This window comes from Oryx dammah, unplaced genomic scaffold (genome assembly GCF_014754425.2).
Source record: "Oryx dammah isolate SB20612 unplaced genomic scaffold, SCBI_Odam_1.1 HiC_scaffold_28, whole genome shotgun sequence".
NCBI classification, from domain to species: Eukaryota; Metazoa; Chordata; class Mammalia; order Artiodactyla; family Bovidae; genus Oryx; species Oryx dammah.
Genome location: NW_024070212.1, coordinates 41773627 through 41790685, shown reverse-complemented (window position 1 = coordinate 41790685; position 17059 = coordinate 41773627). Strand labels below are relative to the sequence as shown.

The 17059-nt window shown below is 39.2% G+C and overlaps 1 protein-coding gene across 2 annotated transcripts in view; it reads left to right on the top strand.

The window, feature by feature from the left end:
* The first annotated feature begins 1022 nt into the window (after positions 1–1022).
* The window catches only part of SLC35A3 (solute carrier family 35 member A3), a 42270-nt gene continuing 26233 nt past the window's right edge, over positions 1023–17059 (top strand). The window contains exon 1 of one of the 2 annotated variants that reach the window (XM_040232235.1): positions 1023–1180. Coding sequence is in view for 1 of the 2 variants with exons in the window: in XM_040232236.1 (XP_040088170.1) it covers positions 16562–16606 (45 nt within the window). In the remaining variant the exon portion in view is untranslated. Of the gene's footprint in view, positions 1181–15047; positions 16607–17059 lie in introns of those variants that run through there. The other variant, XM_040232236.1, reaches the window with a different exon arrangement.

Sequence of the window (17059 nt, the reverse complement as noted above, 5' to 3'; positions counted from 1 at the left end):
ATTATCTCTGTATCTTAATCTTATAATAGTGCCTAGCTATTATTATTATGCATCAGGCACATTTTACTTCCAAAATATTTAGAACAAACATGAAAATCTAAGATATATTCCATCATCCAGGGAATTTCTCAAGATCATGAGTGTTAGTCGCTCAAGTCGTGTCTGTTTGCGAGCCCCATGCACTGTAGGCCCTCCAGGCTCTTCTGTCCGTGGGATTTCCCAGGCAAGAATCCTGCCATTTCCTTCTCCAAGGGATCTTCCCAACCCAGGGATCCAACCTGGGTCTCCTGCGTTGCAGGCAGATTCGTTTCCATCTGAGCCAAAATTTTAAAGCCAGTCACTCTACACAGTTATTTAATTTTGCTTTTCTGCTCTCTTTCTCCGTTTGTCTTTCTCCGACGTAGTTTTAATCATTTGCAGTATAGACACGGGCTTAATTCATAGCGGCGTGGTGTTAAGAGGAAAGGGATAATCCTACCCTACTAATTTGGTGGCGCTGCTCTATGCTCTGTTCAGCCTCAGGGTCTAAACCAGGGTGGGAGAAGCGGTTATTCCCAACCGAACAAGCCTTCCAGAAAAATGAGTGGCAGCCTGCGCCAGACCGAATCTCGTTAGTTTTCACTGTCACTGACATTTCTAGAACCCAGTTTGTTTGCTTCCTGGATCCACCTCCTCCCTCCCTCTCAGGGTCCTTTGCCCCCAAAGGACTTTGACTTTACTTTCGCAGTCTCACACCCTGGCGCCCTTCGCCACCAGGCAGGCCGGCAGAGGCACGCCGCTGGAGTCACTCCGTCCGCTGTGTCCCTTTAGGAAACAACTAGCAGGAGGCACTGCCCCAGGCAAGGACACGACAGTGAAGCCGGCACCGGGGGTCGCCCGCGGAGCCTCTGAAGTCCTCGTCTTGGGGATGGAGTTGGCAAGTGCTAAGGTGGGACCAGCAGAGCCGAGCCGGGAACGGCGTTCACCCGGGTCGAGGCGGCAGCCGGAGCGATTGGGAGACGGGACCGCGGGAACCCGGAAACGCCTGGGCCGCACCGGGCCGGCGGCAGCGACGGCGGCGCTAGCGAGTGGCGCTGCGCTTCAAGGGTCGCGGGGGACCCGGCGGGCGCCGCAGCCTGGGGCGCCGGGCCGAGCTGAGCCGCCGCCCCCAGTACGCGCAGCCGGCCGAGCTGCGCGGAAGGTGAGCCTGGTGCGCTCCTGGGTGGCGGCGGGCACGGGCAGGCCGGTGGCCTCAGCTTTGGCCGGGGCAGCTCCGGGAGGATGCAGCGGGCGCGGGGCTGATACGAAGTCTGAGTGAAGGGAACGGTGTGGAATACCTTAAGTACTGGCTGAGTGCGGGGTGGGAGTGGATGAAGTGACACGTTGTAAGTACGGGGGACGACGTGAGGAATGTGCTGGGTGTAGGAAGGAAAAGGGCTCCAGGAAAGGGGTGTGTCAGCCAAATGAAAACGGCAGTGTGTGCTTTAGAGTCTGGGGCGTGCGGAACCGAGTGGCCGGAGAGCCAGGCTGGCGGTCATTCCACTTGCGAACTGCCCTGGAGCTCCCGCTGGGTGTACGGCCCTGTGGCTGATGCCGAGCCAGGAGACTGGGACCCTGAGCTGAAGAAGCCTCAGGGACTTCAGGAAATGGAAAGGTTGTCCTTGGTAAGGCTAGTACGCAGGCAAAGGCTGTCTGAGGCCAGGTGGGATTCCTATCAGAAAAGGTGTGCTTGTTGGGTTCTGAGTGTTTAGGAAGGGAAGATTTTAATTAATTTTTATTTAAAGCAACTAAACTACAGGGGACGCTGGTTCAAATGAATTAAAGGGTAATATTAAATGTAGTACTGGGGCCATGCTTGGTAAAACACGTTTCATTACTTTATGGTACAAGGCTGAATCTTTTATTATGTTCTTACATGCAGTATTTGAAAATGAAACCGCAGTTTTTTTGTTTTCGATAAGCATTCAACTTTGGTAGTTAAAAATGAAATCTGGTAGTTTCTCGCTTGGTTCACTTACTCATTTTCGCTGGTAAACTCAGATTGTTTCCTTTAAGAGCATGACTTCTAAATTTACATTCCTGGTCCTAACTTTCCTCCCAAGTATTGATTCTACTTTTTCAGCATCCCAGTTTGCTTGTTCTCTTTTTCATTTCTGTGCTAAACGTGACTTCTCTTGCCTCTTAATTGCTCTGTGGCAGTGGCTGGGTTTGCTGCCCTCAGCCTATCTCCCTTCCAGTGACTCCCCTTGAAACTGCTTTTCAAAACCAGAGGTCTTATGTATTCCTTGGTTTCTCTTTCCTCAGACATACTCAACTGACTTTCTATTGAATCCGGATTAAATTTAAAATTGTTTAGGTTACCAACCAAAGCTCTTCAAAAATGTATAGCTGTCCTTGACTTCAATCAAATCAACATGTCCCTTTCATTCTTTTTTAAAAAATTATTTTATCCCATGAGTTCTGTTTTTTAGCTCAATCATAATAGTTACTTTGAAGTTAATTTCTGAGCATGTTCTATGCCTATGTGCCTTCTTCTTTGCTTACATCCTTTCTTTCTACAAGGAAGGCCTTTGTTCCCATCTTTGTAGAAATCATTCTGTCCATCTTTGCAAAAGGTATTCTTTAATGCCATCTCCTTTACTTTTTTAAAAAATTGAGATGTAATTGACATATAACTCCGTATTAGTTTCCAGTGTACATCATAATGATTGGATATTTGTATGTATTGCAAAATTATCACCACAAATCTAGTTAACATTCATCACCACACATAGATACAAAATTGTTCTTGTAATGACAGCTTTTAAGATTTTAAGTTTACTCTTTTTGCAACTTTCAAATATACAATATGATATTATTAACTATAGTTACCATGCTGTACAGTATTCCCAGGACTTCTTTTCCAACTGGAAGTTGCTACTTCCTTCTTATAAAGCTCTCTAAAGTCTATCTTCAGTCCAAAACATTCTTCTCTTGTATGCTGCACTTTATAAGTATTTTATAATATTTGTTAAATTAGCATTTTGCTATCATTTTTTGAGAAAGTTATCTATACTACCTCAAAGATTTATTACTTTGAGGATCAAGGAAAGTATTAAAACATAGAACAGAAAATCATTTTCAAATATAAGATTAATAAAAAGCTGAAATAAGATTATACTACAACACAAGAGTGATCATTCTAAATAGAAATAGAATCATAAACTCAGAGAACAAGCACCTGGTTACCTGAGGATACAGGGATGGAGGGAGGGGAGAAATAGGTGGAAGAGATTAAAAGGTACAACTTTCAGTAACAAAATGAATGGTCACAAGTAGGAAATGTACAATGTGGGGAATATAGTCAATACATATGTAAATCTTAGGTGGCAGATGGTGACTGTATGTATCATGGTGATTACTTTAGAAATGTATAGAAATAGCAAATCACATGATGCATACCAGGAACTAGCATAGTGTTGTATGTCAGTTGTACTTCAAAAACAAACTCAGAAAAAAGACATCAGATTTGTGGTTACCAGAGAGTGGCAGGGTGGAAGGTAGGGTAGACTTGGAAGATGGTAGTCAAAAGGCAAAAACTTTCAGTTATAAGATGATAAGTACTAGGGCTATAATGTACAATGTGATAAAGGTAAGTATTACTTCTGTACTTTATATATCAAAGTTGAGAGTAAATCATAAACATTCTCATCATAAGGCAAAAAACATAAATATATATTTTCTATTTAATTCACATGAGAAGATTGGTATTCACTAAATTTACTGTGGTAATCATTTCACGATGTATGTAAGTCAAATCATTATGCTGTACAACATAAAATTATGTGGTGCTGAATGTCAATTATAGCTCAATAAAACTGGAAGAAATAACAAGTTATCCAGGTTGTCTAGCTTCAGCGTGCAGGGCTTTGGGAAAAGGACAGTGTTTAGTTTTTGTGATTCCAAGTCAGAGTAGAGAAAGTTGAAAATGTTAGTTTAGAGAGTCATAACTAGATATTGGAGGAAACTAGAATAATTCAGGGATCCAATCCAGTGTACAAGTGGATTACAAAACCTCAAAGACAGTGGACTACAGTAGAATTTGATATCCACAAAAGTGTGCTACTGAAACAAATGTTCTCTCTGTAGTCCTCTCTACTTCTACCAAAGATAGTCACAGTAAGACTAATTTGTTTGCAAAATAAATCTAGTCTCATTAAACTTGGCTGGATTATTTATGTAAATGCAGTAAGAATAGTAATTGACCATAAAGACTCTTTTAAAAATCTGCTTTGCTATAACTTTTCAGAAGGAATCTCAGACGTATGAAAGTATCTCAACCCCAGAAAGCCAAGCCAAGGACTGACCATCAGATTTCTCCTGTAATACTTAGATTTGAGTGAATTTCTCTTCTTTTTCCTTGAGGTCCCTAAGAAATCCTTAAGTTCTTGGACCTACCAGAAAATGACCTTCCTTACTCTCCTGATATGGCTGGGAACTATGAAAGCAAGATACCAGGGTGGGGTGTGTGTGTGTGTGGGGTGTGTGTGTGTGTGTGTGTAATGACCTTCCTTACTCACCTGATATGGCTGGGAACTATGAAAGCAAGATACCGGGGTGGGGGGTGGGGGTGTGTGTGTTTTAGTTTGTTTTTGTTTTTCTGGAAGGGGCTTCATTGCCCTTGTAAAGTGAAAGTTGGAATCGTGTCCGACTCTTTGTGACCCAATGGACCATACAGTCCATGGAATTCTCCAGGCCAGAATACTGGAGTGGGAACCCTTTCCCTTCTCCAGGTGATCTTCCCAACCCAGGCATTGAACCCAGGTCTCCCACATTGCAGGCGGATTCTTTACCAAAAGATTGGTGGACTTTATACAAAGTCTACTTTAATTCCTTAAAGTTGATATTATCCTCAAATATGACATCTCAGTCAAAACTTTGGCAGTATAGCCAGTGTTTCCAATTGTATCCTATTACAAGGAAAACAGATTCTTATTGAACATAGGCAAGTAACTATATTGTCATGAAATTAAGAACACTCACTATTAATTTCTGATTTCTTGAAGAATCACTTAGGGAGAAACAGATAAATAAATGTTTCAGTTCTGTTTACAAAGATATAATTTACCAAATTGCTTTCTAGTTTAAGAAAAAAGGTTTCCTTCAATCTGTTAAAGTGTTAAAGAGCTAGCAATGTTCTTAACAAAAAGTCATAAAATTAAAAATCATTCTCATCATTTTCTTAGTCCCATGTAATTATTCCTGTTTTGCTTGATCTAAAGTTAGTAGTTTCATGAATCCATTAATTTTTTCCATTAGAGTTGTGGAATTTATTACCTAGTTCAATGGTATGATCTTAAAGTTATTACAAATCTGTAATGTAGAGTACTTATCGGTGTCATTTTCTTGAATCTTTTTGAAGACAAATGTTTTGGACAAACTTCAGGAAAGCATAAGAGTAAAACAGTAACTATTTGTAAATGACAGAAGACTTAAAAATGGTCATAGTTAAGGATCTAGTGAGAGTTCATTCTAATGCAGTGGAGAAGGAAATTTGATTATTTCTGTGATACACAAAATTTTAAGATGATAACATCTCACCCCCAACCCCAAGCTGGCAGTGGTCAGTAGGACACCAGCTGCAGATGAGATGTAAACCACATTTCTGTCTGGTCATATTTTTTTGGCCCCCAACCTTACAGTTGAGTTACTTGCATACACAAGAATCATAACCTGCATGCCTGAGCAGGCAGAAAACCAACCCCAGTTTTTCAGGACACAAAATGAGACAAACCAGAAAGCAATAGAATCAAACCATGAGTGGGCCTCCCTGGTGGCTCAGTGGTAAAGAATCTGCCTGTCAGCAAATTTGGAAAACTCAGCTGTGGCCACAGGACTGGAAAAGGTCAGTTTTCATTCCAGTTCCTAAGAAGGGCAATGCCAGTGAATGTTCAGACTACCACACAGTTGCACTCATTTCACATGCTAGCAAGGTAATGCTCAAAATCCTTCAAGCTGGGCTTCAGCAGTTCATGAACTAGGCTTTGGCAGTACATGAATTGAGAACTTCCAGATGACAAGCTGGATTTAGAAAAGACAGAGGAACTAGAAATCAAGTTGCCAACGTCCTTTGGATTATGGAAGATGCAAGCAAATTCCAGAAAAACATCTTTATTGACTGTGCTAAAGCTTTTGGCTGTGTGGAACACAACAGACTATGGACCATTCTTAAAGAGATGGGAATACCAGACCACCTTACCTGTCTCCTGAGAAACCTGTATGCAGGTCAAGAACCAACAGTTAGAACCAGATATGGAACAATGGACTGGTTCAAAATTGAGAAAGGAGTATATCAAGTCTGTATATTGTCACCCTGCTTATTTAACTTAAATGCAGAGTACATCATGCAAAATGCCAGGCTGGATGAATCACAACCTAGAATCAAGATTGCAAGAAGTATCAACAACCTCAGATACGCAGATGATACCACCCTAATGGCAGAAAGTGAAGAGGAACTAAAGAGCCTCTTGATGAAAGTAAGAGGAGAGTGAAAAAGCTGACTTAAAACTCAACATTCAAAAACCTAAGATCATGGCACCCAGTCCCGTCACTTCACAGCACATAGAAGGGGAAAAAGTAGAAGCAATGACAGATTTTATTTTCTTGGGCTCCAAAATCACTGGACAGTGACTGCAGTCATGAAATTAAAAGATGCGTGCTCCTTGGAAGAAAAGCTATGGCCAACCTAGACAGCATGTTACAAAGCAGAGACATCACTTTGCCATCAGAGGTCCATATAGTCAAAGCTATGGTTTTTCCATGACTGAAAGACTGAACTGAACTGAACTGATGGTTTTTCCAGTAGTCATGTGCAGATGTGAGAGTTGGGTCATAAAGAAGTCTGAGTCCCAAAAAGTTGATGCTTTTGAGTTGTGGTGATGGAGAAAACTCTTGAGAGTCCCTTGGACAGCAAGGAGATCAAACCTGTCAATCCTAAATATTCATTGGAAGGACTGATGCTGAAGCTGAAGCTCCAATACTATGGCCACTTAATGTGAAGAGCTGACTCATTGGAAAAGACCCTGATAAAGGGAAAGACTGATATAAGAAGAAGAGGGCATCACTGACTTCGTGGATATGAATTTGAGCAAACTCTGGGAGATGGTGAAGAACAGGGAAGCTTGGCACGCTGCAGTCCGTGGGGTCATAAAGAGTCAGATGACTTAGCAACTGAACAGCAACAACAATGCAGGATTGGTTGGTCCCTGGACCTGGAGGATCACACACGCCGCAGAGCTAAACCCGTGGGCCACAGCTACTGAGCCTATGCTCTACAGCCCAGAAACTGCAACTACTGAGCCCGTGTGCCCTAGAACCTGTGCTCTTCAATAAGGAAGCTACTGCAATGAGAAACCCTTGCACCACAGCTAGAGAGTAGCCCCTGCTCACTGCAACCAGAGAAAAGCCCATGAAGCAACAAAGACCCAGCACAGCCAAAAATAAATAATAAACAATGAATACAGCAAAACCATTTTATATACAAAGTTGCAATTCAGAGAATGAATTTTTACAAATGTTCTCTCCTGGTAATCTGAATTTGTAAAGGACAACGTGAGAATTTACCTTCCTCTCTTAGTCTCCTCTCCTGTGATTCATAGTCAGTCTTCCTTGGTTGATGAAGCTCCTTTGGGGAGTGGATTTATGACAGTTGACTTCCTTTTAGAGGATTTATGTTTAAGCAGATAAGGGAAATTCAGAGAAGGTTTTCCTGCATTTTAATATCTACTACTCAATATGTCAAAGTAGCATATTTGGGGAATGACATATTTTGTTTCCCATCACCACCTTTTAAATGAGAATATTCAGGGTCAGACAGATCAAACCTGTGTCCTACATACACTGTCTGGGCTGCCTCAGTTATATTTGAAATGGATATAATTTGTATCAAACTCAGTTGAAAGTATGTAGGATGAATGACTGGACAAATAATTAGAATCAACTGAAATATTCTCTCCCTTAAAGCCTAATCATCCTTCAGTAGCTATGAAGTATAACTTTTGAGTTTAACTCCCTTTATTAGAGAAGGAAGTTTCTATTTGATAACAATCTGCTGTGGATTTGTGTGTGTCTGTGAAATTATGAAAAACTGAAGAGTAAATTGTAGACCTGTCTGGGTTACTGAGGTAACTTGAACATCATCAACTAGTAGTTGATAATGTGTGTATGAATTTATTAAAGTTCAGATCAATATGAATTGGTAGCTTAACATTAGATTTCACCTGTCTGAAAGACAGGTGTATCCTAAGTACATTAAACTTAATTGTTTCCTTTAATGAAGGAGTATAGTGCTGTGGTTATATATGGTTTTTTTTATATGTATTTTAATGATTGGTTTTTGAGTGTCTTCTGCTATATAAATTTGAGAGTATTTGGTATATAAATATGAGTGTTTATGTTATAAGCTAAAGTGTAACTCAGCTGCTCAATCCAGATTGCCTACCCAAAACTCTTACGAGTTTATCATCCATGTTGGAGATACCATCCCATATGGAACCAAAGAATCAGTTGCTGCCTGGAGATAAGCAGTTTAATTGAAAAGCTCTGGTAAGTCAGGTAATATAGTAGAAAACAGAGTTAAAATAAAGCTGGAATTTTAGATCATGTCAGATAAATGCTAACAAAGAAAATTATTCCAGTAAGGAAATGTCCATACATGACTATACCTACTCTGCCTAGTTTTTCTGTAAAAGGTAGATAAGGTTTTTCTAAATTCATATGTACTATAAAAAGCCAGTTTTAAATGTTACTAGTGGCATTTTGTCGGAGAAGGCAATGGCAACCCACTTCAGTACTCTTGCCTGGAAAAATCCCATGGATGGAGGAGCCTGGTGGGCTGCAGTCCATGGGGTTGTGAAGAGTCGAGCATGACTGAGCGACTTCACTTTCACTTTTCACTTTCATGCATTGTAGAAGGAAATGGCAACCCACTCCAGTGTTCTTGCCTGGAGAATCCCAGGGATGGGGGAGCCTGGTCTATGGGGTCACACAGAGTCGGACACGACTGAAGTGACTTAGCAGCAGCAGCAGCAGTGGCATTTTGTAACATGAGTCTTATTCAGTTCAGTTCAGTTCAGTTGCTCAGTCATGTCTGACTCCTTGCGACCCCATGAACTGCAGTACGCCAGGCCTCCCTGTCCATCACCAACTCCTGGAGTCCACCCAAACCCATATCCATTGTGTCAGTGATGCCATCCAACCATCTCATCCTCTGTCGTCGCCTTCTCCTCCTGCCCTCAATCTTTCCCAGCATCAGGGTCTTTTCAAATGGGTCAGCTCTTCGCAAAAAGTGGCCAAATTATTGGAGTTTCAGCTTCAACGTCAGTCGCTCCAATGAACACCCAGGACTGATCTCCTTTAGGATGGACTGGTTGGATCTCCTCACAGTCTAAGGGACTCTGAAGAGTCTTCTCCAACACCACAGTTCAAAGACATCAATTCTTCTGCATTCAGCTTTCTTTATAGTCCAACTCTCACATCCATACAGGACTACTGGAAAAACCATAGCCTTGACTAAATGGACCTTTGTTGGCAAAGTATTATCTCTGCTTTTTAATATGCTGTCCAGGTTGGTTATAACTTTCCTTCCAAGGAGCAAGCGTCTTTTAATTTCATGGCTGCAATCACCATCTGCAGTGATTTTGGAGCCCCCCAAAATAAAGTCAGCCACTGTTTGCACTGTTTCCCCATCTGTTTGCCATGAAGTGATGGGACCAGATGCCATGATCCTAGTTTTCTGAATGTTGAGCTTTAAGCCAAATTTTTCACTCTTCTTTCACTCTCGTCAAGAGGCTCTTTAGTTCCTCTTCACTTTCTGCCATAAGGGTGGTGTCATCTGCATATCTGAGGTTATTGATATTTCTCCCAGCAATCTTGATTCCAGCTTGTGCTTTCTCCGGCCCAGCATTTCTCATGATGTACTCTGCATATAAGTTAAATAAGCAGGGTGACAATATACAACCTTGACATACTCCTTTTCCTATTTGGAACCAATCTGTTGTTCCATGTCCAGTTCTAACTGTTCCTTCCTGACCTGTATACAGGTTTCTTAAAAGGCAAGTCAGGTGGTCTAGTATTCCCATCTCTTTCAGAATTTTCCACAGTTTATTGTGATCCACACACTCAAAGGCTTTGGCATAGTCAATAAAGCAGAAATAGATGTTTTTCTGGAATTCTCTTGCTTTTTCCATGATCCAGCAGATGTTTGCAATTTGATCTCTGGTTCCTCTACCTTTTCTAAAACCAGCTTGAACATCTGGAAGTTCGCGGTTCACGTATTGCTGAAGCCTGGCTTGGAGAATTTTGAGCATTACTTTACTAGCGTGTGAAATGAGTACAATTGTGCGGTAGTTTGAGCTTTCTTTGGGATTGGAATGAAAACTGACCTTTGCCAGTCCTGTGGCCACTGCTGAGTTTTCTAAATTTGCTGACATATTGAGTGCAGCACTTTCACAGCATCATTCAGGATTTGAAATAGCTCAACTGGAATGCCATCACCTCCACTAGCTTTGTTCGTAGTAATGCTTCCTAAGGCCCACCTGACTTCACATTCCAGGATGTCCGGCTCTAGGTGAGTGGGAGTGATCACACCTTCGTGATTATCTGGGTCATGAAGATCTTTTTTGTACAGTTGTTCTGTGTATTCTTGCTACCTCTTCTTAATATCTTCTGCTTCCGTTAGGTCCATACCATTTCTATCCTTTACGGAGCCCATCTTTGCATGAAATGTTCCCTTAGTATCTCTAATTTTCTTGAAGAGATCTCTGTCTTTCCCATTCTGTTCTTTTCCTCTTATTTCTTTGCATTGATCGCTGAGGAAGGCTTTCTTATTTCTCCTTGCTGTTCTTTGGAACTCTGCATTCAGATGCTTATATTTTTCCTTTTCTCCTTTGCTTTTGGCTTCCCTTCTTTTCACAGCTATTTGTAAGGCCTCCCCAGACAACCATTTTGCTTTTTTGCATTTCTTTTTCTCGGGGATGGTCTTGTTCCCTGTCTCCTGTACAATGTCACAGACCTCCGTCCATAGTTCATCAGGCACTCTGTCTTATCAGATCTAATCCCTTAAATCTATTTCTCAACTTCCACTGTATAATCATAAGGGATTTGATTTAGGTCATAACGGAATGGTCTAATGGTTTTCACCACTTTGTTCAATTTAAGTCTGAATTTGGCAATAAGGAGTTCATAATCTGAGCCACAGTCCGCTCCCAGTCTTGTTTTTGCTGACTGTTTTATCCAGTGCATACTCAGATGAGGCAGTGTAGAATAATAACCACTGTTTTGTGATTTATATCCTTTAAACCATCCTATGAAGTACATACTATTGTTTATTCCTATTTTATAGGTAAGAGAAAGGAGGAACAGAGGTTAAGTGTTTTGCCTTGGATATGGTTATGTGGAGACAGAATGTGAAGTTATACAGTCTGGTGGAGACTTATTCTAATATGTTATGGTGACTGACCGTCTAAAACTTAGACATGTTTCAACACTTAGGCATTATTGCAAAGACCATGCAGTAGACTCCTTGCAAAAATTCATGGGCCATGAATTGTAGCTTTGACTGAGAGAAATCATGCTTTGTATCTGAATTCTGGCATATCATGCAAAGGAAGTTATAGACTTAATATCTCAGAACTTCAGTTTTTAATCTGTCAAATGAGTGGTATCTCCTTTACAGATTAAATGAATTTTAAGTGAGATGATGCCTATAAAGCACCTAGCACAATGTCTGATTGGTTGCAGGTGCTCAGTAAATAGTTATTTCATTAATTTAACTTCTCTTGTGAAGTTGCAACTGTTAGAAAATATTTAATGAAAACCAGTTTCATTTGTTTTTTATGTATATACAGAGAGACTTAATTCACAGGGTCATTTTTCCCTTCTGAGAATTTACATATTACAGAGTTTATTTGTTCTTTTATAAATCTAGCATAGAGTAAATGACTAATATGTGACCGGCACTGTATTTCAGTTAAACTTTACAAATAGGAAAGGCGTGTGATTAGATCCACATTTTATTAAGACATTGCTATATGGACGGTAGATTTAGAGCTGTGAAACCCTGAAGGCTCTCCCCATCAGAAATGAAGCAGAGCATGAGATAGATTCATATTGTATTCAGAAATAGAAACTCACAGACATAGAAAACAAACTTATGATTACCAAAGGGGAAAACCAGGAGGAGGGGTAAATTAGGAGTTTGAGATTAGCAGATAGAAACTACTATGTATAAGATAGATAAACAAGATCCTACCATTTGGCACAGGCACCTATATTCAATATCTTATAATGTGACCTATAATGAAAAATAATTGTGCATATATAACTGAATCACTTTTCTATATACCAGAAACCATTGTAAATCAACTATACAGTAGTTCAATAAAAATTTTTTAAGTTTTGGAAACAAAAAAACAAGCATAAAACAAATAAAATATTTTTATATCCTATATAGTTAATACAACCATAGCAAATAAAAACTACTAAGACTATTATAGGTTTACTTGGGAGTGGTTGCGTTGTCAGATTTAGAATGGATTTGAATTTTAATATTGGAATTTTGTCCTTATAGGAGTGTGGTAATCTTTCATTAGTTACCCAATCATAAATTAACAGCTTAGGATTTTTAAAAATTTTTAAATCTTTGACAGTTTGCCAGGCCATAAACTATCAGTAACAATTCATGTGAAGTTTCAGTTAAATTATTTTCACTGATAAACATATTTTTCTAAAACTTTTACCATTTGTGAAGGCTGCAAAGAAAAATATTTTAAGGCCCCTTATCTTAAAGATTTATCCTCAGGCTGAATTAAATAAAGAGCTAGACATTATTCTTGATTACCCTAGTACAGTTTAATACTTAAACATTTTTAAAATGTTAGAAAATACTAGAACCCTATTATTAATGTTAGTGCTTGAAAATCAAAGCTATTTTATAGGACTATGTTTGACTTTCTGCATATATATAGATATATTTCAGATAGTATGTTTTGACAAATGTAGTATACCTGAAATTGGGTAGTAAATCATGTTAAAGGAGTCAATTTGAGGGTAATTGAATATCGACAGAAAACTTAAAATTGGAAAATTGTTTTCTAGTTTGTACATTTATCTCTGATTATCTATTAATATTTCAGGTTATAAAAACAGAGACTAATAAACATGTAATCTGTACTTTCTTTTGCCTTTATGTTCTTTAAAATAGCAAAGAAATTGATGTTTTATAAAATTAGCTGTAGTAGAATTACTTTGTAATGTTTGTCAAGTCTCTACCTTCCCTGTAGAAGTGTTATTATTAATCACTTAGTTTTATCAACCAAGTGGATAGGCTTCAGATGTTCCATGATGGGTGATCACTAGACTGATATCTCATTTTTTGGTATCCTTGATTTGTTACTGATTTTGGCATTTATTTTTAAAAATCTATTTATTGAGCACATACTATGTGCCAGGAACTGTTCTATGCACTTTTCAGTATGACCCAGTTTTCCTGTTAACTTATTAATAACTTTTTTGAGTACTAAAAGCTTAATTTTAACCAGTCTTCTTCCAGCACATAGTAAATGCATTCTTCCCGACTACACAAGGACTGGAGAACAATTACATTATTTCATTATAGACTCAGATGCTTGGTTTGGTTTCCTGGGGCTGCTGTAGCAAATTACCACGTTTGATTGCTTAAAATAAGAGTAATGTATTCTCCCTCAGTTTTGCAGGCAAGAAATCCAAAATCAGTATCATTGGGCTAATATCAAAGTGTCAGAGGGATTATGTTCCCTCTGGAGGCTTTAGGGAATAATCCACTCCATTTTTTCTTCCAGCTTCTGGTGGGTGCCAACATTATTTGGTTTGTGGTTACATCACTCCAGTCTGAAATAGCACTCCAGATACTCAAGGCCAGCATCTTCAAATTCCTTTTTCTCCATCTTTACAGTGCCGTGTTCTCTTTCGTGCATGAATGTTCAGTCATGTCTGACTCTTTGCAGCCCTTTGGACTGTAGCCCTCCAGGGTGTTTTAGGCAAGAATAGCAGAGTGAGTTGCCATTTCCTCTTCCAGGGTATCTTCCAAGCTTAGGGATCAAACCTGTGCCTTATTTTTCCACCTGACTGCAGGTGGATTCTTTACCCTCTGAGCCATAGGAAAAGCCTCCTAAGTATTTTCCTCTTTTGTCTTTTATGAGGACACTTGCATTGGCATTTAGGATTTACTTAGCTAATTCAGAATAATTTTCCCATCTCAAGATCCTTAACTTCATTTCATCTGGAAAATTCCCTTTTCCAAATACGGTAACATTTACAGGTTCTAGGGATTAGGAACTGTTGCTCAGTAGGGTCAGCAGTTGGGGAGAGTTGACTTAGAGCAGGGAAGAGAGGATGAATGGAACCTTTGTTTCTGTTTCATGACATTTAACTCTGAGAATCTTCTGGAGTAATGGCTCTTGCTTCATTCACTCTGCCTTCCAAATCTTGTGCAGGTTTTGTGTTTAGTTGATTCTGACCCAGCACCATATAGAGAAGGGGATTTGGGGAAATGTGTTTCAGTTTAACCATTACTGTATACAGTAATAATACAAGGACTGTAATTTCCCTGTGATACTTTCCTATCATACACTGTGTCATAGCAGTTTACACCTTTATATTGTTGTTGTTTAGTCTCTCAGTCGTGTCTGACTCTTTTGCGACCCTATGGACTGTAGCCTGCCAGGCTTCTCTGTCCATGAGTTTTCCCAGGCAAGAATACTGGAGTGGGTTGCCATTTCCTTCTCTTGACCCAGGGATCAAACCCCCATCTCCTGCCTTGGCAGGCAGATTCTTTGCCACTGAGCCACCTGGGAAGCCCTTGCATCCTTATACTATTTCTTAATTTATTTGAATAATCTGTTGTCTTCCAAGCTAGAGGATAAGCCCTCCGAAGAAAAAGATTATATTTGTTTTGTTCATCGTTGTGTATCCATTGCTCATCATAGTGCCTGACCATGGTATGTATGTATTTAAACATGGTTGGTGAATTGTATGATACCTTTATTTTCTACTTCTGACCCCAATCTCCTGAGTCTTGAAACTATCCTAATGGTTAGTGCCTGTGACCCTGTTATGGAGGAGGAATTTTTCCTTTAATTTTTCTAGGTTCTTCTGACTGGTCTCAGAATTGAATTGACATGAGATAGATTGAGAAAAGAAAAAGCACACAAAAGTTTAATAACACATGTACATACAGAGACCCAGGAAAACTGAGTAACTTATCAAAATGGCTGAAACCCTCATCTTAAACACCCTCTGCAGCTAAAGACAAAAGAGGATGTTGGAGGTAGTGGTTTGTTTCTTCAAAGAGGAGGAAAGCAATTGACATGAAGATGGAAAAGCAAAAGTTTGCTAAGTAAATATTTGCTGGGCCAAGCAGTGACAGTGGTTCAGAGTGGACTATGATCTCTAGGCTCTGCCTAGAGTTTCCTCCACACATAGCCCATATTCCTTGCAGATATCTCTGGTGATATTCTGGGAATAGGCCCTCTGTCTAAATTCCCTTTTTTTTTTTTGGTCAGTTAGGGGAAAGGTCGAAGTTTCTTGCTGAGTCTTTAGGGCTTTCACTGTTTTCGGCTTGAAATAATCTGCATGTTGAAGAGATACTTTGGGGTGGCAACTTTTGCCACCCTACAGACCCTACCTGGATTGTACACTAGCCTCTGTTCTTTGTAGAATGCCTTTTAACTTCAGCCTTTTGCTGTCAATGGCAGGATGTGACCACAGCAGAAAGTGGTAGAACAGAATAGCAGAGGGGTAGGGAAATGGATGGGTGAGAAAGCAGTACCTTTTTACGTGGCACCTACCTCCCAGTAGAAGGGAATCTTAGAGCTATATTTTAGGTCATTATGTTTCCCCAATCATTAACATGCATAAAGAGTACGATAATACTGGACAATTTTTAATCTAAAAACTAGAATGCAAAGAGGTTTTATATTTGTGAAGTTGAAGAAATATATGTGTACTATTGATTTTATCTGAATGTAGAAGTGAAAAATCTGCAGTCTGTAAAGAAAAAAACAAGTTAAAAATTGACAGTACTCTAACTTACATCCAGGTGATATTGTCTTATGTACACAGAAACCTGGCACCTTGAAGAAGAAAAGGGAGGAGAAACAATGAAAGGTTGTTTAACTTAGAATGTAATAGGAACCACAGACTGTAGAGTCAGTTGCTAAGTGTTACTGAACAGGATTTTGCTTTTCTTAAGCACTCAAGAGTGAACTTAAGCTCACTAGTTTAGTGGAAGTTATTATTTCTACTGTAGAAACAAAATTGACAATATTGATAATATAAAGTACCTTTAACTTATGTTTCTTTTCACTTTTATAAAAAAATAAGACTTTTGGATTTTCCATAGGAATATTATGAACTTCAAGTACAACTTGGAAGTTGCAATTTTGGGGGCAATATTATCTCTACTGAGATAGTTTGGAAAGAAGACATATAAATGCCAGTTGTGATGAATTTTATTCATCATTATTTAGCATACAGTTTTAGGTTGCAGTTTTAAAGTTTTGGCATCATGGAAGATAATGGACAAAAAATTGCAGCTGAAGTCAGCATTTCTGTATGTATTTGCTTTTTCTGTTCATTTACTTAGAAAATACTTGGAAGGTTTCTTTTTATACTAATAGCTGTTTCTGACTACTCTGAATTTATATTTGCATACCACTTTATAATGTGTATTTTCATATGTTCTCTGTTATGCATCAATAATGTGTGATATATAATACTTAGGAAGTGTATTTCAGAACTAGTGTTTAGAAAATGTAAAAATAGCTCACTCTAAGAAATCTTAAGTTAGAAATTTAGCCTTTTGTTTTTATAATGAAAGGAAAATTAATTTGCAGAATTCCTTAGGTACTTAATAGTCTTTAAAAATCCACATAAATTGTGGATAAACTACAATTTAAAAACATTAATTAAAAAAACATTAATTAAGCATTTAGTTTTGCAGGACTTTTAGTGGCTGGAGACATAACAGCAAAATACAGATATTGTCTCAGTGGAATAATGGGCT